This window comes from Onychostruthus taczanowskii, unplaced genomic scaffold, assembly GCF_017590055.1.
Source record: "Onychostruthus taczanowskii isolate IOZ18803 unplaced genomic scaffold, ASM1759005v1 scaffold19, whole genome shotgun sequence".
Taxonomy (NCBI): domain Eukaryota; kingdom Metazoa; phylum Chordata; class Aves; order Passeriformes; family Passeridae; genus Onychostruthus; species Onychostruthus taczanowskii.
The window spans coordinates 9,725,591-9,748,789 of record NW_024499128.1 but is presented as its reverse complement, the minus strand read 5'-3'; the positions used below and the strand labels follow the sequence as shown (position 1 = coordinate 9,748,789).

The 23,199-nt window shown below is 47.5% G+C and overlaps 2 protein-coding genes across 3 annotated transcripts in view; one reads left to right on the top strand and one right to left on the bottom strand.

The window, feature by feature from the left end:
* GNA12 (G protein subunit alpha 12) overlaps nucleotides 1–2,902 on the top strand; it is a 34,483-nt gene extending 31,581 nt beyond the window's left edge. The window contains exons 3-4 of the mRNA XM_041401465.1: nucleotides 1,007–1,057; nucleotides 2,054–2,902. Of these exons, the coding sequence (XP_041257399.1) occupies nucleotides 1,007–1,057; nucleotides 2,054–2,623 (621 nt within the window). The 3' untranslated portion in view covers nucleotides 2,624–2,902. The remainder of the gene's footprint in view (nucleotides 1–1,006; nucleotides 1,058–2,053) is intronic.
* An 11,532-nt stretch (nucleotides 2,903–14,434) lies between these two features.
* AMZ1 (archaelysin family metallopeptidase 1) lies at nucleotides 14,435–22,796 on the bottom strand. Of its 2 annotated transcripts, none has more exons than XM_041401821.1 (6): nucleotides 22,337–22,796; nucleotides 21,563–21,730; nucleotides 20,569–20,697; nucleotides 20,072–20,235; nucleotides 18,489–18,665; nucleotides 14,435–15,004 (listed from the first exon to the last, which is right to left on the bottom strand). In XM_041401821.1, the coding sequence occupies exons 1-6, from the start codon at nucleotides 22,638–22,640 to the stop codon at nucleotides 14,435–14,437; spliced, it is 1,512 nt and encodes a 503-aa protein (XP_041257755.1). In that variant the 5' UTR covers nucleotides 22,641–22,796. The 2 variants fall into 2 exon arrangements, with proteins under 2 accessions (XP_041257755.1, XP_041257756.1); XM_041401822.1 differs by having other exon boundaries at nucleotides 18,489–18,596.
* Nucleotides 22,797–23,199: the final 403 nt, after the last annotated feature.

Genomic DNA, 23,199 nt, shown 5'->3' with positions numbered 1-23,199 from the left:
AGAGTTTGTATTGCAGCTGGAGTACTTGGAGGAAGTTCCATTCTGAATTAGTGGCTTGGTGAGGGCATCTACTGTCATTTGGTCATGACTGACAGCCCTGCTCTGTGATAAGAAATGGGTTTTCTTGGCTAAAATCACTAAAAGGCAGCGGGATTTTCCATTTTATTGTTCTCATGACATGGCTGCAACTCCAAGAATAAAGAAACACATACTGAATTACTTCTTCATGAAGGGAAGCTTTTGCTGGAGAGTTTCACTCCAGAGTAGTCTGCATCTGTATGGAAACAATATTGTTACTTCTTTAAAAGTCTGTGCAGGGCTTCTTGTCCCCCCTTAATGCAGAGGGGCCCTTGATTTGGGTGGGACACACAGGCAAGCTTGTTTGATAAAAGACCAAATCCTCTTCCACAAGAGTAAATTTTCACACAAGAATGAATTTTCCTTGTAAACATTCCTGTTTTCTTCTCGATATAATTGCTAAAAGACTTTTTAAAAGATGAGCAAATCTGTTATTAAAAGTCTTGAGCCCAGAAGGGGAGCTGTCTGTAGAAGAGCAAGTCCTTGAAAATGCTCCTTTTTCCCTTTGTTTGTGACAAGCAAGTCTAGCTTAAATCATCATAAATTGTGGGGAACTTGAATCTTCCACTTTTCTAGGATATGCTTTTGTTCACTGTTATGAATTTTTTTAAAAATACACTGGTTTCTTATAAATGTGTTTCATTTTTTACTCCCACTCAGTGTCAGTTAACTGTGTTTATCTTACAAGGGGAAAAAAAGCCAAATTCTTTTAAGTCAAAGAACTGACTTTAATGACACTACTCTTTTATTGTAGAGATTTCCTGGATAGATCTGAGCATTTGTGCAAATCTCTTCACAGCTTTTACTTTTCCAGACCTGGTGATAATGCTCTGTTAGACCTCAGTGCACGTTGGGAAGGAGGCCTTGGTTCTGTTGGATTTGCTGTGCTAGAAACAAGCTCAGTTCCCATGTCTTTCCTTTTCCACAGGGTGAATCAGTGAAATACTTCCTGGATAACCTGGATCGGATCGGTCAGCTGGTAAGAAACCTTCTCCTTCTGAACCACAGAGCTCCAGGAGACAAGGAGAGCCTGAGTGCGCTGTGATTAATGAGCTTTGCTTGGGGTTTTTGGTTTGTTTATGAAATAATAATGCATTAAATTCAGTGTTCTTTCTGTACAAACAGTAAACTCCTGCTTTTTGAAACTGAAGCTTAGCATTTGTTTAATCTTTTTTGACAGATAACAAATGGAAGTTGTATTTGTGCACATATTTTATCAGCCCTTCTATGCAGTGTCTGGATCGCTTTTCCTGATGTTCTGATGGCTGCTGCTACTTAAGGTAGCAGAATGAAACCTTAGCAAAATAAAAACCATTCCTAGCTCTTGTAGGATTCAAAATCTGTAATGAAAACATCTGTCAGGACACTTGGAGGAGAAAGAATTGAGATGATTTTCCTAAACAGTAATAATGATAAGGTTCTGAAGGACAGATTTCTCTACAGCAGTAGACTGGGCCACAGCCTGTGGTAGAATCTGTTACTGTACTGGCTGGTCATAGGGTGTGAACCTGGAAAAAGAGTTTCCACTGAAGCTTTCAAGATGGTTCTTGTAAGAGTAATGAACTGTGGAAAAGCTAGATTTAAAAAAAAAAAAAAAAAGCACCTTTTAGTGGTGATTTGACCTGCTTTATTGAATGCTACCTAAGTGGCAGTAACGCTGTAGCTAAGAATTTAATGGAGAAAAAATACACTTCAGCCTTAAACAAAGAGGCTTGATGGATGAAAGTGTGAAGACGTGTATTATTAGTCCTTTATTTTTGTTCTCATATGTCTCAAGATCTTCTGTAGCTGTTTACCAAAGTGTTGAGCTAAATGGTCAACAGGCCAGTGTTGTAAAGTTGAGTATTCATTCTTCATGTGATAATATTTAAATTTAAAAGCAGCTCTTGGTGATTTTACCCATTCCTTCAGTATTCAGGCATTAGCCAGAATTTTTGCAGGACTTTTTTTGACACTTCTCTCCTTTCTTTTGCAGAACTATTTCCCCAGCAAACAAGATATTTTGCTGGCCAGAAAAGCCACGAAGGGGATAGTAGAACATGATTTCATCATTAAAAAAATTCCTTTCAAGATGGTGGATGTAGGGGGACAGAGATCTCAGCGTCAAAAATGGTTCCAGTGCTTTGATGGAATAACTTCAATTTTGTTCATGGTCTCCTCCAGTGAATACGACCAGGTCCTCATGGAAGACAGGCGCACAAACAGACTCGTGGAGTCCATGAATATCTTTGAGACAATAGTCAATAACAAGCTTTTCTTTAACGTTTCCATTATCCTATTCCTCAACAAGATGGACCTTCTCGTGGAGAAGGTCAAGAATGTCAGCATTAAGAAGTATTTCTCGGACTTCAAGGGCGACCCTCACCGTCTGGAGGACGTGCAGCGTTACCTGGTGCAGTGCTTCGACAGGAAGAGGCGGAACCGCAGCAAGCCCCTCTTCCACCACTTCACCACGGCCATCGACACGGAGAACATCCGCTTCGTGTTCCATGCCGTCAAGGACACCATCCTGCAGGAGAACCTCAAGGACATCATGCTGCAGTGAAGGAGAGCAGCCCCTGCTCCGTTGAAATTTCGCTGGAGGGTTCCATCGACGTTTTTATCCTTTCTTTATGGCCCTTGCATGCGGCGTGGGACCCGTGCGAATTCCTTGGCTCAGGAATGCTGTACACTAGCCAGTCCAAACAGAGGAGCTCTAGGCCGGAGGAGTCGTGTTGATGTTAGCTACTGAATCATTTGGACTAAAACACTACTGAAACCTGGCCATGGGAGGTTCTGTACCGAGTTTGGAACGCCGAATGACACAACCACCGTCTGCCTTCTTCAGAACAGAAATCTCTGACAAACCATGGATGGAAGACACGTTTCAAATGAACACGCTCATTTTTCAGAGACACTAATTGTACAAACTGCCTTTTTTTTTTTTGTAGTTTGGAGGTGCTGAATCGATCAAACTAATCTAAACATGATGAGATTGGCAGCTGTATTGGAGAATGTTAATGGAAGTTCCATTCTTAACCCTTAGGAGTATAACCAGGTCTTGTGTGTGTGTTCAGCTTTGCCAGGGGTCTAGAATCCACCTCCCAAGGTGGACGCACAGCTCGTATTGGAGAATGTTAATGGAAGTTCCATTCTTAACCCTTAGGAGTATAACCAGGTCTTGTGTGTGTGTTCAGCTTTGCCAGGGGTCTAGAATCTAGAATTGTCTGAAGGTTTTGCATGAGTCTCCTGAAGGAGAAGCCTAAAACTGTGTAAGGAAACTCATGTTGGAGTAAATGGGATGGGGACTTGAGGCCTCGCTGATTTGGAGAAGGGTTTATTTTGCACTATGCTTGGAGGGTGTTACATCATGGGAAAAGTGATTTCCTTGGTGCAGCAGCCTGTGCTGGAGCACCCAGCCATGAATCTGCACAGTGGCTGCTCAAGGGAGATGTGCTCCATGGCCAGCTAGCACTGTCCTCACACCCACGGTGGGGCAGCATTTGTGAAGGTTCAGTATCTCACGTGACAGGGCTTCATCTGAACTCAAAAGTTTGGAAGCTGATTAAACTCTTTAAGCAAAGGTTTTGGTAGCACAGCAGCTGCTTGATTAGTTCCCAACAGCTGACCTTGTAGGAAGCCTGAACACCCTGGAGATCCCAGCTTTCCAGCTGCACTGATGGATTTGGACAGCAAGACCTTGCTGTAAAATTAGCCTTTAATCTGTGTCTTAATGGGATCTTCAGCCTGTAGTGATGCACATGGAACTCAGAGCACAGCTGGGTTTGGATTTGCCCCTTTTGGGCAGTGGTTTGGGTGTAAAATGGCAAGAGGCTTGAATAACTGGGGTGTGAACTCCAAATTTCCTTGTGCTCTCAATCTCTGCCAGGTGCCTTTTCTGTGTACAGACATTGAATCTTTTCTACTGCAGTGGGGTGCATGGACAAACCGAAGATATTGTAGTGCTATCCTTTAGGTAACTCAACCATAGCTTACTGTGCAATTTTTGTCATAGTTTTTATCCAAGGATAAAACCTGAAGGGCTGTTTGTACCCATAAAAAGTCAGCAGATTCCCTGGAGTTCTGATCCCCTTTGAGCCTGTAATGGCATGTCAAAACAAGCAAAGTTTTACTTCAGCTGGTAATCCCATGGGAAATGTGGTCAAAGAAAAGTCCTGTTCCGTTGTCCTTTCATGTTAATTTGGATAAAATCTGGAATATTTTCTTCCCCTCTGAAGCTTGCAGATGTTCATATCAGTATTTTTGTGTAGTTTCCTGATGTAGCAGCCTCCTGGCTTTCCTTGTGCAGGCTCCAGAGTGGAAAAGCTGTGGCTGTTTCAGGCACAGAGTCGACGTAAGAAGCAACTGAGAAGTTGCAGATGGGAAAACCTAACTTAAATTTCAGCAAACTTAAACAGGAATTAGCTTCCTTGTAACAAGTCTTATTTTGCCAGGACCAACTCCGTCTTTTAAATATTTATTAATTTTTAGCCTTGAAGGAGAAGAATGTTAGGTGACTAATATTCAGATGGGGGAAAAAAATCTTAAGATTATTACATTTGAAAAGGAAAATGTTTCACCACAGCGTGATGCAAACAAGTTTATTTTTCACATAAGGCTGGTTTCTCTGAGCCCATTTGTTTGGCTGAAGACTAAGGCTGCTTTCAAAGCTTTCAGATGTTTTCTGAGCTCTTGGTAGTGGTTTTCACTTCACACAAGACACTGGGAAAGAGGAGGCAGCTGTAGGCTCACCTGACTTCTAGGTTGACTTGACTTTAGTTCTTAGTTTGCTGTGAGCTTTATTCTCTCACTGAATTTTCCAGATGAGTTAATATCATGCTTGTTTTCTCAAATTAGTTAAACATTCCCTTTCAACTGTATTTTTTCTCAAGAATTACCTCAGTTTGGTGTCTGAATCTACTGTAGTTTTACCTGGGAGGCATAGCATGGAATTTCTGTTCTGTTTTTCTCTTGACACTCATCCATGGTTTTGTATCCTTAGTCACCTTATGGATTAACCCTCAACAGAGCTAATGATGCAACTTATATTTTAAGTAACTTAAAATCTGCACCTGGAAAAGAAACAGCATGAGAGATCTCACACTGAGCTCTCAAGCTGCTTTTTTTTTTTTTTTTTTGTATGATATGGCAGTTTTGCACACTAAGTCAGTTTTAGGGAACCAATTTGCCCACCTTGGGCCCATTATTGCCTTTCTTGTTTGAATTGATGAAATGGGCCTGAGTGTGGGGCTGCAGGTGAAAATCCATGTTTTGGCTCTGTGGGCTCAGAGTTCTGTCAGGCTGGGATAGTGATGGATCACACCAGGAACCCCAGGTCAGGAAACTCTCCTTGCAAAAGTCAAGCACTTCCCAAGTTTGCAGAGGAACTGACCTGTGAGAAAAAAAGGACGTGGGGGTCTTTTTTAATTGTCAGCTTTCTCTGCAAAATACTTGTCTTGCTACAGCTGAGGGGGCTTGGGGTTTTTTTCAAGGAAAGTTGTAGTATAATAAAGCCACAAAGTCATGTTGTGGTAAATCAGTGAATTACTAAAGCAGAGCTTAGGTAGATGAGGTTGTTCACACTTCTAGGGACAGACCTGGTCGGTTGCTTAGTCCTTTCACCAGAAACAAATAGAAAACTTTATTTTAAGTGACATCCTGAAGAACTTTGCAGGTAAACACAGCTGGAGAGAACATCTTTTTTTGTTAGTTTTATAGGCTTATTGTTCATTTGGCTGTTCAGGAAATGGGTCACAGGCAGGATGATGATCAGATGGAGACCTTGAACAAGTACTTTTTTTTTAAAGAAAAAAGCAGCTTTTTGCTGTCCCTCCTCTGACACCCGGGGTCAGTGTCAGTGTTGCAGGGGGATTGTCTCTCCTGAGGACAAAGAGAGGAAACTCTTGCAGCCTGTGCTTGGGGCAGAGACGTAAATCTGGAGTTTAAGTAGAAAAACTAAATGGGAGTCATTTTTCCAACACTGTTTTGTGTTTGTTGTCCTCAAAACAAGTGTTAAGCTAACAGAGTGTGTCAGTAGCACTTGTGCAGATTGCAGTGCTGGCAGGCTCTGAGCAGCCCTTAGATGCATTGCAAGGTGACTTGGTGGAGTTAAAAAGGATGAGTGGTTTTCTGCAAGTGACATATTCAATAGGCACTTGTCACTTTGAAGGAATGAAATAGTTCTTAAGGTTGAAAAATAACTAATGGTTATGGAATTGAAATTACTGGCCACTCAGTTTTACAGCTCAGAGATGCTTTCAGTTTCATGCAGAGAATGGATCTTATTTAATATGGCAGCCTAGATTATTTGACTTATTAACTTGATAATATATTTCATTTTTTTAATTGCTGCTGTGTAAAATGTAGAACTAGGCATGTTACAAGAATGAAGCTCCTGAAGGTGACCATTCCCAGGCCTTCTGAGGCAGGTAAAGCTGAGCTGCAGCCAAGCAGGCAGAGTAGAGAAAGTAATGGCAAATAAACCATAAGGAAATGGAGTAGGAAGAGCTCATTTGTACATGGCACTGGAGACAAAAATATAATTCCCCTAGGACAGCTGAAGTGGCATTTGGTGTGAAAAGTGGTGCATTTGGAGTGTGTCCCATCCTGTCCGTGTGTTGCCCCCCATTCCCATGGCCTCATTCCCTCTGGGAATTCACCCATCCTGGTTACTGTGATCTGCAGAGAAATGTAGAAGTAAAGCAGTTAAAAGAACAGATGTGGTACCACTGAGGAAACCAGCAGCTTTCTTTAGTGACCGACAGCTGCCTTCCACAGAACAGCATTTTAGAAAACAGGTCCTCTGCTGCCTTTAGATGGCTGTCTTTGTATTAACTATGTTTTAACTTATATTAACTTATATTTTGGAGTCTTTTCTATGTGTATACTTCTTTATTTCTAGGGGGAAAAAATCCTTTTGTGCATGGACCTAGGGGATTTCTCTAAAAGGCCCCTCTGATTTTCAGGCAGTGAGTTTTGACACCTGTCTTAGTTTGGCTTCTGTCATCAAATTTTCAGGAGTACCTGCTGCATTGATGGATGATTTGATGTGTGCCAGCTTGAGAGACAAACACAGTATTTAACAACACCTCCACACAGTGCAGTTTGTCATGTAAACCCAACACTGAGCTCATGATGAGAACTGTAAGTTTAGCAGTACCCTCTTTTCTGTGTTCTCTTTCTAGTATAAAATCACATGGTGTAGTCAGGGGTTTAATATAGCACTGCCAACTCTTTACCTCATACTCTGTAATTCTGTAACACAAAGTGGTGGGTGGGGTGTTTCAGTAGCAACTATAAAACATCTGTGCCTACTTTTGTAAATGAGCTTTTAACAGTTTTTTAGGGAGCATCCATTATGGATCAGGAAGACTGGCGTGGTCTGGGCCAGCCTTGGCCTGAGTTAGTGCTGACTCCACACAGTTCTAGGTGAGGACTGTCTAGCCTAGTGAGAAATAATTGGTAATGCAAGACCTAGTGCTTTTTAATAATACCTGTTTTGTAATTAGCTGGGGTGATCTCTGCTTTGTGCTGTGACGTGGGCACTTCTTTGTTTTAACACTAATCTTTTTTTGCATAGATGGAAATGAGTAAAGCCAGGAGATTTGGAGCTGAGACTGCCTCTTTGCTCACCTTGGTGGTTGGGCAGTTCAGCTCGATCCTTGACATTTTTATCTTGACAGTGGCATTTGGAAAGCGGTGTTAAAGTTTGTCTGTGTGTTGATATGCTTGTGTTCTTACTGGGTGGGGAGTGTGGAGGTTCTAGATTGTCAGTGCTGGTGGTTCTGTGCCTGGCTTGAGGGGCTGTCCCAGCCCAGCTCGTGGCCTGTGACTGAAGGTCGGATCTTCTGTCTGGTGTGAAAATAGTCAGAGGGGGAGAAAGAGCAGCACTAACTTCCAAGGTGGGCATTTTGGTAAAAAAAAAAAAAAAGAAAAAGCCAAAGTATGTTGGAGGGGAGCAGGAGAGGGGAGCTAGTGTCTAAACAGATGCCAAAAGCTGGTGGTGCTTGAAGGCTGTGTTGAAGTGAAATGCCATCTGCACTGACCCAAAAGCTTTGAGTGACTCCAGAGAGCCATTGGCTGTGAATTAAGAGCAGCAGGCCGGCAAGGCTGGCCCTGCCATTGTAAATCTCTCTCTTCATCTGTTCATCACTGGGTGCTAAAACTCAATTTTGATAAAATACAGTATGCAGATCTCTGGCCAGACAGTGCATCTTACTCCTTCCTGACAGCTGCTTAAACTTTCTTCAAGATACCAGAGCACGAGAAGGTAAGAGGCTGTTTCCATTCTTTGTGTAACAACTACAACTGATGGAGAGCAACGTTTTTTTTTAATAAGTAGGACCTGAGAGAGCATCTTTTGAGGGAAGTGGCAGGTTTTGAGTAGCACAACTTCTCTGCTGTCACTTGCCACCGATCTCTTGTGCAGGTGGTTGGCACAAAGGCTGAGAGGAGGTGGCAAGGAGCAGGGGCTGTGGGGGAGAAAGGATCTGCTGGGAGCTCATGAGACTTGGGAAGGTGTTGGTGGACTTAGGTTTGGAGAGATGTGTTCAGAGTCCTGTTTGCACTGGAGCCATTAACCCTCTGTGGGATAGGGAGAGTTCCTCCAGTTGTGTTGTCTGGAATGTGGAATGGGCTTGAATTGATGACACAGATTAAAAGGTGTTTCTGGAGACTCCACTGAACAACAGTGCTGGTGTTTCTCGCTCTAGTGAGGAGTTGTCTTGTTTGTGGAATCAAAATGTACAAAACAAACTGACAAAGCACCAGGTTATCTGTGGCACAACCACATAGCTTAGGAAGCCAAGTGATGTTATCTTTTATTCTGCAATGTACTTGCTCTCTGGTGCCTATGCATTAACACACATACTATGCAATATCCGTCTTTTTTTAAACCAGTTCACTACATTGGGCAAGAAAGGCCTGAGTTTAGCCTTAATTTTCTTAACAATTCACAGGAAAGTACTTTAAAAACAGTGACAAACTAAAATAAGGTGGAAAATGCATAAAATAAAAGCACAGTCCCAGACTGCTCACATAAGTGTCTTTCTAGCACCAAAACAGCATCCGTGATAGAAGCAGCTACTTGCTGTAATAGTTTCAACTTATGAAAACTGTGTACTAGATAAAATTATATTGTGATGTGTAAAAAGTGTATTTTATAGCTTTGGTGACTTAGTTTACTGTTTTGTATATATGAATTTTATAAATCTATTAAAACTTGACTTGTTATACTGTTCTTTATGGGTTTTATCTTTCAACAGAGCTTGAGGTGACTTTTTTTATTTATTACATTTTTTTTCTATGAGAGAGTTGCCTTTTGAACAAAAAGCAGCATGGACTGGATGGAAGTGCAGCTGTCATGCCACAAAATCTCAGTCTGTAACCTTTAGGTATCTCCCACTCCTCCAGTCCTGGTTGGAATCATTGTTCCTGAGTGTGTTCAGGAGCTCAGGCTGGTGACACATTAACCTGTGTGAAACTTGGAACTCGTTCATCTGGGGCATTCTGGGGCTGGCTGGGGCATTAGCACTGCTGGGAAGTGGGAGGGGAGGCACAGCTGGAATTTGCTGATGGATTTTGGGCTCAGCGAGGGAAGATAATTGGGTCTGTGGAGATGGGAGCACCTGTTGGAGATTCCTCAGTGCTGTGTAGGATCTGATAATAAATAGCCATAGGGCTGTGCCTGGCCTTTCCCAAGGGTCTGGGAGCACAGCAGAACCTTTGGAGGGTCACCAGTGTCCTTGTCACACAGCATTGCCCTCCTGTGCTGCCAGAATCAGGCTCCAGTGCTTGGGAATGCCATTAACCTTACCTCACATTCCCTCACTTCCAAAGGTCACATCTGGCAGATTTTTGTGGCAAGTCTTGATTGTTTCTTGTGTAACCTATTAGTGCCAAGTCAATTGCACTGCCAGTGCACAACTTGAAACAATTCATGGAGCATTTTTGGTCCTTTCTACTAACAACTGGAAATGCAGCACTTCAGCTCATCAGGCCTTTGGGAATGTTTGGCGCTGTCCCTGGAGCTGCTGGGCACTTTCAGGTGAGATGTACTGCCATCTCTGCTGAACAGCAATTGCAAATTCAGTATGCTCCTGTACACGGTGCCCAGGTGTGATCCCTGAAATCTGAAAAGCTCTCAACAACAGCAGCAGCTCCAGGGGATCTCTTTGGTGAGCTCTGTGGAGCAGAGTGGCCCTTTTGGGGCCCAGGTGTTGCTGTGAGATGCCCTTTCCTAGCTCAGCTGTGCAGATGTTGCTCCATAAGAGCAGAACTGCAGCACTTGGTTCTACAGGTGGCTTTGTCTGTTCAGTGCCAGTGAGTGCTTGTGCCCCAGGGAGAGCCTAATTCCAAATATTAACTTGGAATTACCTTCCCAGGAGCAGCACAACTCCCTGTTCAGAACCAGAATATCTCTTCTGCAATTTCAGTAATCCAACACTGAAGATAAAAGGAAAACATGTCTGTTTCCCCAGGGAGAGGCTGCTCTGAAATGCAAAGCTTGTATTTTTGCTCAAGTGTACCAGGTGTAACGTTTGGGGTGGTTACAGTAATATTAAAGTATTTGTTAGAACTCTTTGAGGAGAGAAGCTAAATAAATCCTTGTGGTTTCTAGCTCCAGCCTGGTATCTCATTATCCTTAAAGACCTGGGAGGAAGTTTACACAGTTATTAATCCCAAATTTCTTGCCACTCTTCCCAGGACTGACTGGCATCTTGGGGAGCTGCGTGGTGTTAAGGCAGGAAGAGTTAATTAGGACAAGTGTTCAGGGATTTTTACCAAAAGTAGCTTTCCCTTAAAGCCTCAGTTTTGCACAGCAGAAGGAGATTTCAGTGAGAAGTTCCATTTTTAGGGGAGAGGTGGTCACAGCCACTGTTAAATCACAAAGTGCTGGGTCATGTTAATGAAATGTCTGTCAAAGGAGCTGCTTTTTCCTCTCCCACCCTTGCAAGCTGTTCTAGCCAATTGCACCCCTAACTAGTAAAGAGCATGGAATTTTTTATTGTGTTGGGGTTTTTTTCCCCCTCTGGACAGTGGCTTTGTCTCCCCTCTCCCTTCAGCTACAGCAAGTCCTTGTTTTCGGAGTAGCAGTGGAATGTTCTGCCTGTTTATTCTTGGGAGAAGATATTTGTCTTTATGAGCTCGTAAAGCTATTAAAAGACTGTTTTTTACTATGTTCAGGATTAGACTTTAAAAGTTGCTTCAAAACAAGTGTCCTTGAGCTTGGGGCAGAAAGGGTGTGGCTGAGCTGCCTTGGTGGGGCAGGGGGCTGCAGGTAGCCACGGGATGGTGTGGTTTGGGAGATGCTCTGAGCCAGAGGAGTCCAACATGGATCTGTGTTGGGCTTTAGGGGTTTTACATGGGAACCAACAGCAGCTGCAGGAAGGAGGTGCTGGTTCTGCTGGGGGATCTCCTCAAGGTGGGTCAGGTGCAGGATTCACGGTCTGCTTGTCACCTCGAGCCAGAGGAGCACAAGCAGTGCTTTCCAGGGCTGCCAGCCAGAGCCCTGGGCCATGGCAGGCTGCTGGCATGGGCATTTTGGTACCTGCTGTCCCTCTGGGACCTGCTGTCCCTGCCCACCTGAGTGCCCCGTTCCTTCCCCTGCCTCTCTTCTGCCCAAGGCTCTCCAGGCTGTGGCTGAGGTGCTGCACAGGGAGCACCCAGGTCTTCTGCCCACTGCCTGCCACACACAGGAACTGTTCTGGGCCTTCTGTAACCAGCCCAAATCTTGGCTGCTGCATTGCAAGTGACTTCTGCATGTTGGATTTATATATAGAACACCCTGCTCCTTGCTGATGGTTGATCCACAGCTTGACCTTCTATAGTGACTCCTAATTATCTCATCTGGATTTCTGTTTCACAGCTTACTCAGCAGCTTATTAGCTGCAAGTTGTGTTCCCACACCTTTCCAAGTAGAAGGATCTCCCCAGGACCCTGCTGCTTAACATGCAGGAAATCTCATTTAGGGGCTTACCTTCCGTTTGGCCTACTACTTATTCCTGTGCCAGCTGTTTTCTGCCCGCCTGCAACTCTGGTACATGCAGAGAGGAGTAGGAACTGTGCCTTTGTGCTTTAGTTCTGGTTATAACCTTCATTTTCAGTGGGTTATAACCTTCACCTGGGCCAGTGCTTTTGTTCCTCTTTGACCCAGGCTGCCTCCAGCCCTTTCACTGGTGTGGGCTGGGGCAAAGTGCTGCTCACAGACCCCGTGCTCAGCACTGGAAACCTTTGCTGCTGTGAAGAGGAGTAATGTCTTAACATGACCAAACCCTGCAGTGGAATATTGCAGGGACCCTCTCCTCCAGCTGCTGCAGAACTTCCAAATGTTTTCAGCCACTTTCTGCCACTCACCACGAAGCTGCCTCTTGCCTGTGGGCACTGCTGAGCTGCCCAGGTAAAAACTCTGAGTTGCCATCTCATTTATGTCTTAGTTGGAGCACTTGTGGGCCAGCTGAGCAGGTAAGTGGTGGTGCTGGCAGTGATGGTGTCAAAAATACCCTGTTGCAGTCACAAGAGCTCTCAGCTCTCAGCAGAAATTCCTGCTCTCACAGCAGCACTCATGTGCCAGGTGTCACAAGTCTCCATCTGTGACTTCTGCCAGCCCTTCTGTGCCACCCCGCTCCTCTGCTGTCTCTGGAATTTTATGATGGGAAGCTGCCTCTGTTCCCTTAGGCAGGATTGTCATCCTGAGCCTCTTTCTGGAAAGTCTCTAAAGTTCAGCCTAATAACTCAGTACAGAATCAAGGAAGAGCAAACAAGGCTGAACAGAGAGTAATCTCTTGCTTAAAATAGTAAATGTGTTCAGGCAACAACTGAGCGAGTTCGGGGGCAGAACTGGGATTTGTAATTCAAGCAGGGTTTGTTTGGAAAGTTTCTGCTGCTGGGAAGAATGTCTTGGATGAGAAGCCGTCACCTTTGTGGCTGCCAGGAGAGGGCGGCAGCAGCGGATCTGCTGCCCCGCTCCAGGCGCGCAGCCTGGAAAATGTTTCCAGGAATTGCCGTCATCAGCCCCGAAGCCAAACTCCCTTTCTGTCCCGGTATGAATCATGCGGATGTGAAACGCTTGTGTTTCCGGAACCCAGCTGAATTTACTGCAAGACCATCTTTGCCACTCACCTGCGTGTGTAAATCTCCGGCGTTCTTCCAGTGTCTGCCAGGTGTCCTCCCGCTTCCTGCTGCAGAGCTGCGCTGATGGAGTGAGGGCCCCAAAGTGCACAGGACAAGTGCTCCGGAAAGCCAAAGCTGCTCCCTCCTCCGAGGGAACACCCTCTCCTTTCTCCCAGCTGCACTGAATCGGATCCTACCTGCTGGTATTTTTAGACCGGAGAAATTTGGAGCTCAGCCACGTTGTCGTGAGCTGGGGAAGCGTTATCAGTGCTCAGGGCTGGAGATGGGGTCAGCCCTTCCCTGGCAGGAGCAAAGAACCCATCGGCCTCTTGAGCTCTGGCTATAAATAGCCAGGAGGAGCAGGGAGGAACAGCATGCCCTGGCCATGGGAAGGGAGGCTCTGCTCTCCGGGTGCCAGCACAGCACCCAGTCCTGCTCACTGGGAAGAGGGGAGGGCCAGGGTGGTAACTTCCCAAGGCAGAAAGAGGAACACACGTGTGGTTCCCCCTTTTACATTGATAATCAGTGATTCTGTGAATGTTTCCAAAGGTTTCCTCTCTTATGCCAGTCTACAGAGGATATGGATAGTTCCAGCTCGTGCTCCAAGCCTGGCTTTGTTTGAACTGAGGCATCTCAGGAGATCCTCTTGAGAGTGCCAAGAGACAATCGTCAGGCTAACGCTGCTCTTTGGGGCAGAGCTGCCAGGGATCTTTCTGCTTTACTCTGTGCCCACCTCCTCCATCTTCCCCAGCTCATAATGAGAGTCCATCAGCCTGGATTGTGCTCCTGTGCTCAGCACAGCCTCCAGCTGATGGGACAGCGAGTGGAGTACTCTGAGTGTTTGTGAGGGGGAGAGGAGAGGGAGAAATCTCATCTGTGCCTGGGACCGATGAGCTAAGCAGCGACGAGCTCTCTGTGTGGGGGGGCTGCCCTGGTTTAATTTGCATCTGTTTGTTCAGATGGCCCAAGCTTCTGTGTGAGCATGTTCAGTCTTTAGTGGGGACCTGGCTGACCTTCCTGGCCAACTTCAGACCAAGAAAATAAGAGTACCTACATGGGACTTGAGGTGGGTGTGGACTGGTGGTGTCATTTAAGGAAAAACCCTTAGAGAAGAACTAATCACATCAAAACTGTGTTAGCAATCTCAGTAAACAAAACACCTTTTATTCCTGGGGGGAGTTGCTGTTTCTCTGAGACAGCAACAGCTTGGGGTGAGGAAGGCTTGAAGCCAGTGATGTGAGCAAAGCTGGCCCAAGGCAGCCCCAGCCTAATTGTCCTCCCACCGCCAGCGATGAGGGGACGATTCCCCTTTGGACAGTTTTCTGGAACTCAGCTTCCTCCTCAAGGAGGAAAATTTGTCTCCAAGAACTTTGCGTAGCCCAGTGCTGTCCCTAGCAAAGGGCAGGTCCTTCCTCATAGCAGGCAGCTGGCCTGTAAACATTTCCCACTTAGCCAGGGCGTCCACGGTCTTGTCCACTTGAGCCAGTTCCTCCTCAGAGACGTTCCTCTCCAGGGCAGCAATGCACATCTCCAGCCACAGCTCGTAATCCTTGATGGTGTCCGTGGCCTTGCTGTGCCCAGGGAGCCGGGGCTGGCCCTGCCCCTCCTGCAGGGAGCTCGGCTGCTCGTCCTGCTCCAGCTCGGGCCCCATGGACAGGCCCTGGCTGCAGGTGTCGGGGGTCAGCGGCTCGGACAGGGAGGTCACGGCCTCGGAGTCGTTCTCGCAGCACATCCCGGAGTCGGAGCTGAACGGGAGGATGTCCTCTGAGGCAGACAGCTCTGCTGGCTCCTGCCTTGGCCACGTGGACAGCACGGTCTGTGTCCAAGCATAGAGTTTCTGTGGTGAGAGGAGAAAGGTTTTGTTGTGGAGGATGAGAGATGCCCGTTACACCTTCCCCCGTGTTTGCCAGGTAAACCCATTTATCTTGGGTGGCTCAGCTGCAGCTGCCACAGTCCTCTCTGCCAGACAATGAGATCAGACAATTCCTGCTGACCCTACAAAGCAGGAGCTTTCTCTTGTCCCATTTTCTTGAACTGTGGCAGAGCTGCCTCCAGTCAGATGTGGACTTATATCTGCCCTGTTGTTGAAGGTGGTAGGAGAGAGCTGCACCAGATCACTCCCTGCTGTGTGAATGTGATCTCCAGGAGAGGCAAGCCAATGCTCTCCAGAGGAAACTGTGTCATTATAAAATTCCTCAGATAGTGGTGAAGAATTGTGTTTCATCATGTTGTTAATGGCTGTGGTAATGTGTGTTTTATTCCCAAGAATAGCTCTTCCCCTCCTGAGCTGAAATGAACAAGTGAGAAGGCTGGATCTAGGAAAGAATTCATGAAAGGAAAATGTCTGAGACAATTTCCTTTTAAATATTGAATGCCACAATGAGGCATATAACAGGTTGCTCCTGGCACATTCGTTCCTTATACTTTAGGGAATGAACCACAATACTCCAGTCATCCCTGGGTAAAAGGTGATCTCGTCTGCCTTTCCAGTGTTGAGGGGGTTTTGTGTGTTTTTCAGTTTTTCATATTCCTGTGGCCTATTTCTTCCCCTTTACTTTCTGTAGCTCCCAGTGATCCATTTGCAAAGCCCCCAGTTGCTCAGCAGGGACAGGATTAGCCTGGGCTGTCCCCACGGTGTGCCAGGCACGGAGCTGGATCTGTCCCTGCTCAGCTCAGGGGGAGCTGCAGTGTTTGAGGAGCAGGCAGGAGATTCCCAGCCCTCTGGAGCTCCCTTCTCTCACAGCCCCCCACTGCTCCCTCCTCCTTTCCTCCTCTATTGCTGTCTCTTCGGGCAAGTGACAGAAAGGATAAAGAGCTCAAATTGAGTGGGTGGGAGAAATCAGCCCTGCTTCTCATTTCAGTCTGAGCATGGAGCCTCAGGGAAGAATTCTGTACAGGAATAAAATGGACTCTTTCAGTTTAGCTAATCCACCCTGCCCCCTCCCTCTGGGGCAAGAAAAATTGTAAAGGGACAACTTTTCTCCTGCCTGATCCCACCTCCAGTGGCCCTTCCCTCCCTCTGGGTTTATCCAACAAAGGCAGTGCCAGAAACTGCAATGGGAGCTGGGCTAGTGAAAGGGACAGCAAAGCTACTGGAAAGCTGCAAACAGCTCATGATTTTGTAATGGCTCTAAATTCCCAAGAATAGTGAATCTGAGAAGGAATCCCAATTACTACTTAGCCCAATTCCCAGGAATAAAAAAAGCTGTGGAGATGTGGATTTTCCAGCAGCACATTTGGGTAATTCAAGGCAAAAAAAGTGGATAATCGACTCAGGATCACTCACTGCCTGAATTCCCAGAAGCTCTTCAATCTCTCTCATCCTTTGGGTGGCTTTTTCATTTGAACTTTGGGTGGGTTTGAAGGGCTGCAGCCTCTTATGTTCTCCTGTTTGACCAGGAAAGGATGAGCTCTGTGTGGGTTTTGTTTACCTGCAGGCAAGAGCAGCTGAAGCAGATGTCCACCCCGAGGATGTCACTAAGACCTGTCTGTGTGTGTGTGGCCACTGCAAACTCATCCAGCCACCATGTGGGGACAGCCTGGGATGCTGCACAAGCAACAGGTGGAAATGTGGAAATGCTGATTGTGGTGGGGAAACACCAGGACAATTAACTTGCTTTCAGTTTTCATGACTCATGCTGGAATAAGCAGCTGGAATAAAAAATAGAGTGTGGTTCTGAGTACAACTCAGATAAATAAGTTGAGGGGCTCTTTCTGCTGCATAAGGACTGGTTTCCTGCCCTGTGTGCTCCTTTGCCCCAAACCGTGTCTCAGTTGCAGATCTGAGCAGTGTTACCTGCTGCTGCTGAGGCACAGCTTGGTTCTGGCATTTCCTGTGGTGATTAGGAGTGTCTGAAGCTGTTTTGTGGCAGGTGGGGATCTGTGATTGTTTCCAAGAGGAAATGTGACTTCAGATTTGCACTTAATATGCTTGGCAAGTTAACTTTGCTCTCTGTTATTGTCTCAAAATGCTTTCTGCCCTCTTCTGTCCTGTTCCTTAACTATTTAATTCATCTCTGGCATTTATGTCTCCTCTCAACACTATGGCAAAGCCTCTAACAGGGATTATCAAAGTTCTCTTACACCCGTTTATACTGTATCTAGTTGAGTTTTGCCTTCTCAAGGAAGCAGATGTGACATTTGGCAAGTGCATCATTCCTTAAGGTTTATGTTCCCTGTCACCAGAGGATGCTGAGCCAATTACAGTATTTGCTGCAGGTGAAAAGGCAAAAATATTTCCAGAAAAGATTAATGCAGGTGGCCGTTCTGTTCAAGAAAGCACTGGCTGGATGCTGACAGGCTGGGTGTTTAAATAAAGCAGAATTTATCTGCTTTATTTAAGCAGAAACTTCTGGTGGTCTGGGCAATTTAGACACTTCTCACACAGGAGTAGGGACCAAAGAGCCACAGAGTCAGAGAAGGATCTGGCAGCAGCACAGATAATTAGGAAAACCACAAAAAAGTGTGTGTTTCCCCACAGTCTTTGCCATGCCTCTGTGTATCTGATTCTGTGCTGAATGAAACCAGAGGCATCTCCTTTCTCATTCTGCTTGTATCTTGTTACAAATACAACCTAGAAACTTTAAAGTAGGCAGCTGTGGAAAATCCTGCCTCTGAACATGATGTGTGTCAGACAGGAATCACAACCAGGGAGAAGATGGGTGCTGAGTGAGAATGGGGACATTATTTCTATTCCACCAACCATTTGGCTACTGAACCCTGCTTTTTAGACAGCAGAGGTAGAAAACCCTTTTAAGAGCTAAGGGTGTGTTAGCACTCTTCCTGATCTTGTCTAAATGTGGTGTTAGCTGTGATATGGGTGAGAGAGAAGAGACAAAAGATCAATCTGGGACCCTCCACATACTGGGGGTAATAATTTGGGATCCTTTCTCATAAATTTAAACAGAGGAATTGCAGCAAAGTACATACATAATGTTTCCTCCCTGTTCCCAGCAGCTCCAGAGAGGTAAAAATCCAGGGTGGCACAGGAAAGGGCGTAGCTGGGAATCCCTGCATTCACTGCTGCTTCTGTTTGCAATCTGCCTGCCCTTCCCACCTCGTTTTTGGGAGTAGGAAAGTGTGGTTGGACTGTGGCAGTGTCCCTTGGGAAGAGCCAAAATCCCTGGAACTGTGCAAAGTGCTCTGTTGGTCAGAGCCTGTGTAGAACACCCCCATGTTCAGGTGTGAGCTGCTGCCTCAGCTCCTGAGATCTCCTGCCCTCCCCTCGCTGCTGCAGCACCTTCAGTGCTGGGGTTTGGGCTGAGCCTCCCTGTCCCTGTCCCTGTCCCTGCTCCAGGAGGCTCGGGGGGGTCGGGGCTCACCCTGTAGCGCTCGATGAGTTTGAAGCCCACGACGTGCTGCAGCTTGCGCAGGCAGATGGGGCACGGCTCCAGGGGCCGCAGCAGCGCCTCGTCCAGGCTCAGGGCGCCCTGCATGATGCACTGCAGCCAGCGGCACGTCCCCAGCCCCATCAGGTGGCAGATCTCGTGGCAGGTCACCTTTCAGGGAAGCAAAGATCACAGCAGTGCATGGTCATTTCTGTTTCTGCTGCCCCCTCCTCTTCCTCCTCTGCTGTTGCACCTTCCCTGCTCCCGGGCAGTCTGACCAAGCTCTTGCCCCAGCAATGGCACTTCTCCAGCCCAGGCTTGTCCAAGGTGATGGGAGAACCTGGCTGCCTCTTCCCAGATCCATGTTTGTGTTGTGAAGAAGGAGGGGTGGATGTGGGTGAGGCAGATGTGGGGAGCCTTGTAGGCAGAGTGTTTGGAGATGTGGGGCAGTGCTGCTGCTGCTCTTCCCCAAGGACAGTGTGGTGGTTTTTGTTGTTTGAGGGGTTTTTTAAAGAGGAAAACCAGTCCCCCTGGGGCCTGAAAAGAGCAACACAGCCTGTGTGAGAAATGTGCAAGAAGCTGTTGGCAATAACAGAACTGAGTCTTTCCAGAACAGACTCCATTAACATTTGTGCCAAAGCAGAAAACTGAGCTGGAGTCAGCTGGCCAAGCATGACTGCCTTGGGAATTGGCAACTGTGGAAAGGCTGAGGATGGAGGACTCCTCTCCTCCTCCCATTGCCACTTAATATCATTTGAAATTATTACAGGAAGAGGCCTCAAACTAGAAAATCCTGAGCAAAGGGAAGTGGCTTCAAAGGTGCTGGTGTGACTGCTCTGTGTGGGCCAGCTTTGGGAGGAACACTGGAAGCAGAGCTGGAATATGGCAGATGTTGGGATGAGGGAGGACAGCACTCACGAAGAGGATATCTTGGAAGTGAGGGGGGTTGAAGGGCATTGCTTTTATATAGATGACTTGGCTGAAGTATTCTTCTCCTCCATCCATGTAACAGGGATGCCACAGGGACCCCTCCCCTTACAGATGCCAGTGTCTGAGGAGGACAGAGTCACCCTTTGCAGCCATCCATTAGTTACACACTAGATATTCTGATTATCCTCCAAATACTCTATCAGCCCTGCTGTGCCTGACAAGAAAAATACTCAGGATTACCCAAGCACAAGCCTGGGAGCTGGGCAAGGCTGTTTCAGTCCTGCTCCATGACACAGCCTGGTTTAGTGGAAGGTGTCCCTGCCCATGACAGGGGTTTGGGACAAGCTGATCTTTAAGCTCCCTGCCAACCCAAAGCATTCTGTGATTCTGAGGCAAGTCCTGTAGCCTCCCCATAACTGATGTTGTCATTTGCTCCAGTAGTGAGGGGAGTAGGAGTTGTCCATGCAGTGCACTATAATGCAAGCTCTTTATGTCTGAATTCAGTGTGGACTTAGCTGTGACTGCCTGTGTTTCTGGGAGCAGTCTCATGGCTGCTTCCCTGGGCTGAGGCCTGTTCTATACCCTGGTCTGAAATATTTAACCCTACCCAGGAAGAAACACGGGGTGCAGGAGGTTGCTGGTCCTACCTTACAACACTGGACCATCTCCTGGGCACTGAACTGCAAGGTGCGGTCTCTGCCCTCCTTGCTGACTTCACAGAGCTCTTCCTTCTGCGTGGGTAGGTTCAAGCTGCTACAACCAGCCTGGGGGAAATCCCCAGAAAACCTGGCAAAGCTGCAGACTCCCACTTCTGTGAAGAGAAGGGAGTAAAGTCAGGCATCTGTTCTTTTACAACTGTCTCTCACCTTAGGCAGCATGAAAATACAGCTGTGGGAGCAGGGTCCAGCTGGGCACACAGGGTGTGATGAGACCCACTCCCCAAAAGATTGGTATCACCTCAGTTACCTCTGTCTGGATCAGGAGCCCTGATCCTCCTAATTTCACACTGAGGGAAAGTTGCTCTTACCAGGGAATAGCTTGTTAAGGATAAGATTTGGCTATTCTAGTCTACAGGGAAGGGCTTTTTGGTGCAGTACTGCCTTATTCACACACTGTTCTAGATCACCATGGAACACCATCCCACCTTGTCCTGGCAGGAATTTGCTGAATGTGAAGCTCCAGGTTTCACATGGGTAAAGGTCCAGCAGGGTAAGTCCAAGGACACACAGAGCATCCATGGGCTTGTTATTCTTCAGGAAATTCAGGATCCCATCTGGACAAATACAAGAGAGATGTTCATTTAAATGAAGAATCCCTGGAAGGCACAGAGCCAGAATTTCTGCTGCTCTTGGGGAGGAGGATGTAATCAAAGCCCACAGGCAGGCAGAGCTGCTGGATTCATCATCTCAGGTAGAGAACCATGGCTGTGTAGCCCATCTCTCAAATCAGAGAAGACTTGACTTTGGAAGTAGTGCTGGGTACAGAGTCAAAACAAAGCAGGGATGCTGATGAATTCAGTACTAACCCACGGAAATGAGCACCTGGGAGCAGAATTTTCCTACAGGCAGTTCAGAACTGAGCTGGAACAGCCCCAGGGCTGCAGTGCTGGGTCTGTGCTGAGCATGTGCTGCCTATGGTACCTGCAAACATCTCATTCCAGGTAGATGTTTGTGCAGTGCAAATTTGGCAGCTGGCAAACCCAGTCCCCTGGGGAACTGTGTGACACTTGAACCCAAATTTCCTATCATGAAAGGCCTGTGACTTCCCCCCCTGCACCACCCAGGCCAATAATTTACTTTGGCTCTGGACAGGGGATGGGAGAACTCAGACTGCACCGAATCAACAGAGCCTTCCCACAGAGCTGATCTGATCCAGAGCTAGACCTAAACATAATAGCACTGAAAAATACAAACAGCAGAGGAAAATATGATGAAAGTCACTTTGTTTTTTATTCCTGTTTCCAGCCTCAAAGCTCTGGGCTTTCCATGGGAACAGGATTTCTGCCTTTTCACTCCCTTCCTCATCCCCTCCCAGCTCAGGCAATGAAGGGCTGTGTCAGGCATTTCCGAAGGCAGAACTCGTGCCCGTGAGCCAGGCTGGTGTCCTGGTGGGCTCCCTGCTGCCAGGTCCTTCCTCACCTGCATGGAGCTGCACCCTGTCCGAGTCCCGGCTGTGGCGGAAGCAGCAGTGGATGGAAGAGACTGGGATGGAGGGAAGGCACTTCACACGCAGGCCCAGGAAGAAAGACTCCACACAGCTCTGGAGGGAATCCAGCAGCGAGAGCCCAGCGGGGCCTTCGATTAAATCTGAGGAGAGAAGCTCTCTGTCAGTCCCTTACAGCCAGGGTGAACATCAGGGTCTGACAGGGTTTTGTGGCACTGGCCACAGCAACTGGGCGGGCTGGTTCATTCTGGAGTTCATTGCTTACTCTGGGATGTGGTGAGCACTTCTGGATGGTTATGGATATAGAGGAGAAGAGGGAGCTCTTTCTGAGAGGTTGCTCAAGGCATTAGTACGCTCTCATTAGCAGAGCAGATGTGCTGGAAGGTTGTCTCCTGTTTAAGTTGTGCGGAATGATTAACGTGGGAACGGGTGGCTGTTTAATGAACCATCAGAGACAGACCTCCAGAAATGCTGGTTTTTCCAGCATGGTTTCATACTTTGATATACATATATGCATAAATTCATAGCAAGCCTCACCCAGGGGCACGCATACCATTTATATGGCAGGTCTACCACCACAGCCTGTGACTCTGGACCGGGGGCATTCAGAGCCTTGCCTGTTACACTTGTCTTTGCAATGGCCATTGCATTTGCAGGTGAGTCCTTAGAGGAGGGTGTTAGCAGCACTCAACACCACCCACCACCCTCCTGTGTCTCTCCAGGCAGCCCAGTGAAGATCCCCCCATTACCTATAGGCTGCAGGTAAATGTGCTTTCGACAGAAGTTCTGCTTCCTCCTCAGCATGGCGTGGTAGAAGGTCTCGAAGTCCTCGGGGGCATCAGGGTGGCTGAGCAGCCAGTCGAAGGCCGTGCGGATGAGCAGCGTGCAGAACAGCGTGCGCTGGGGGTTGTAGGCCTCGGACAGGAACAGCTTCTCCGCCCTGGAGAAGGCCTTGGCGTAGAGCTCCTGCAGCACGGGGTCGGTGGAGATGAGCGCGTCCTTCAGAGCGCGGGGCCCGAAGCTGAACTCCTGCGCGTGTTTGCACTGCAGCATCGCGGGGCTCGGCGGCGGCACGGCCTGAGGGAGACACGGCCATCAGCGCCCGGCCTTGGCAGGGACAGGAAACCTCCTCACACTTGGAGGACACAGCCATCAGCGCCCAGCCTTGGCAGGGACAGGAAACCTCCTCACACTTGGAGGACATGGCCATCAGTGCCCGGCCTCACCAAGGATGGGAAACCTCCTCACACTTGAGGGACACGGCCATCAGTGCCCGGCCTCACCAAGGATGGGAAACCTCCTCATACTTGGGGGACACGGCCATCAGTGCCTGGCCTCACCAGGGATGGGAAACCTCCTCATGCTTGAGGGACATGGCCATCAGCGCCTGGCCTCACAAGGGACAGAACACCTCCTCACGCTCGGGCCTCACAGCAGTGAGCACCAATATCCCAGGTGCAGGGGGTGGTGGGATTCTGTAAACACTGCACGCTGCACTCCAGGCCCTACACTTCATGTGGGAGAGGCTATTACAGGTTCTCCATGTCCCCATGGGTGTCACTGGCTCAGGGACCCTGGGCCAGGAAATGGTGCTGAAGAATGCACAGCCCCA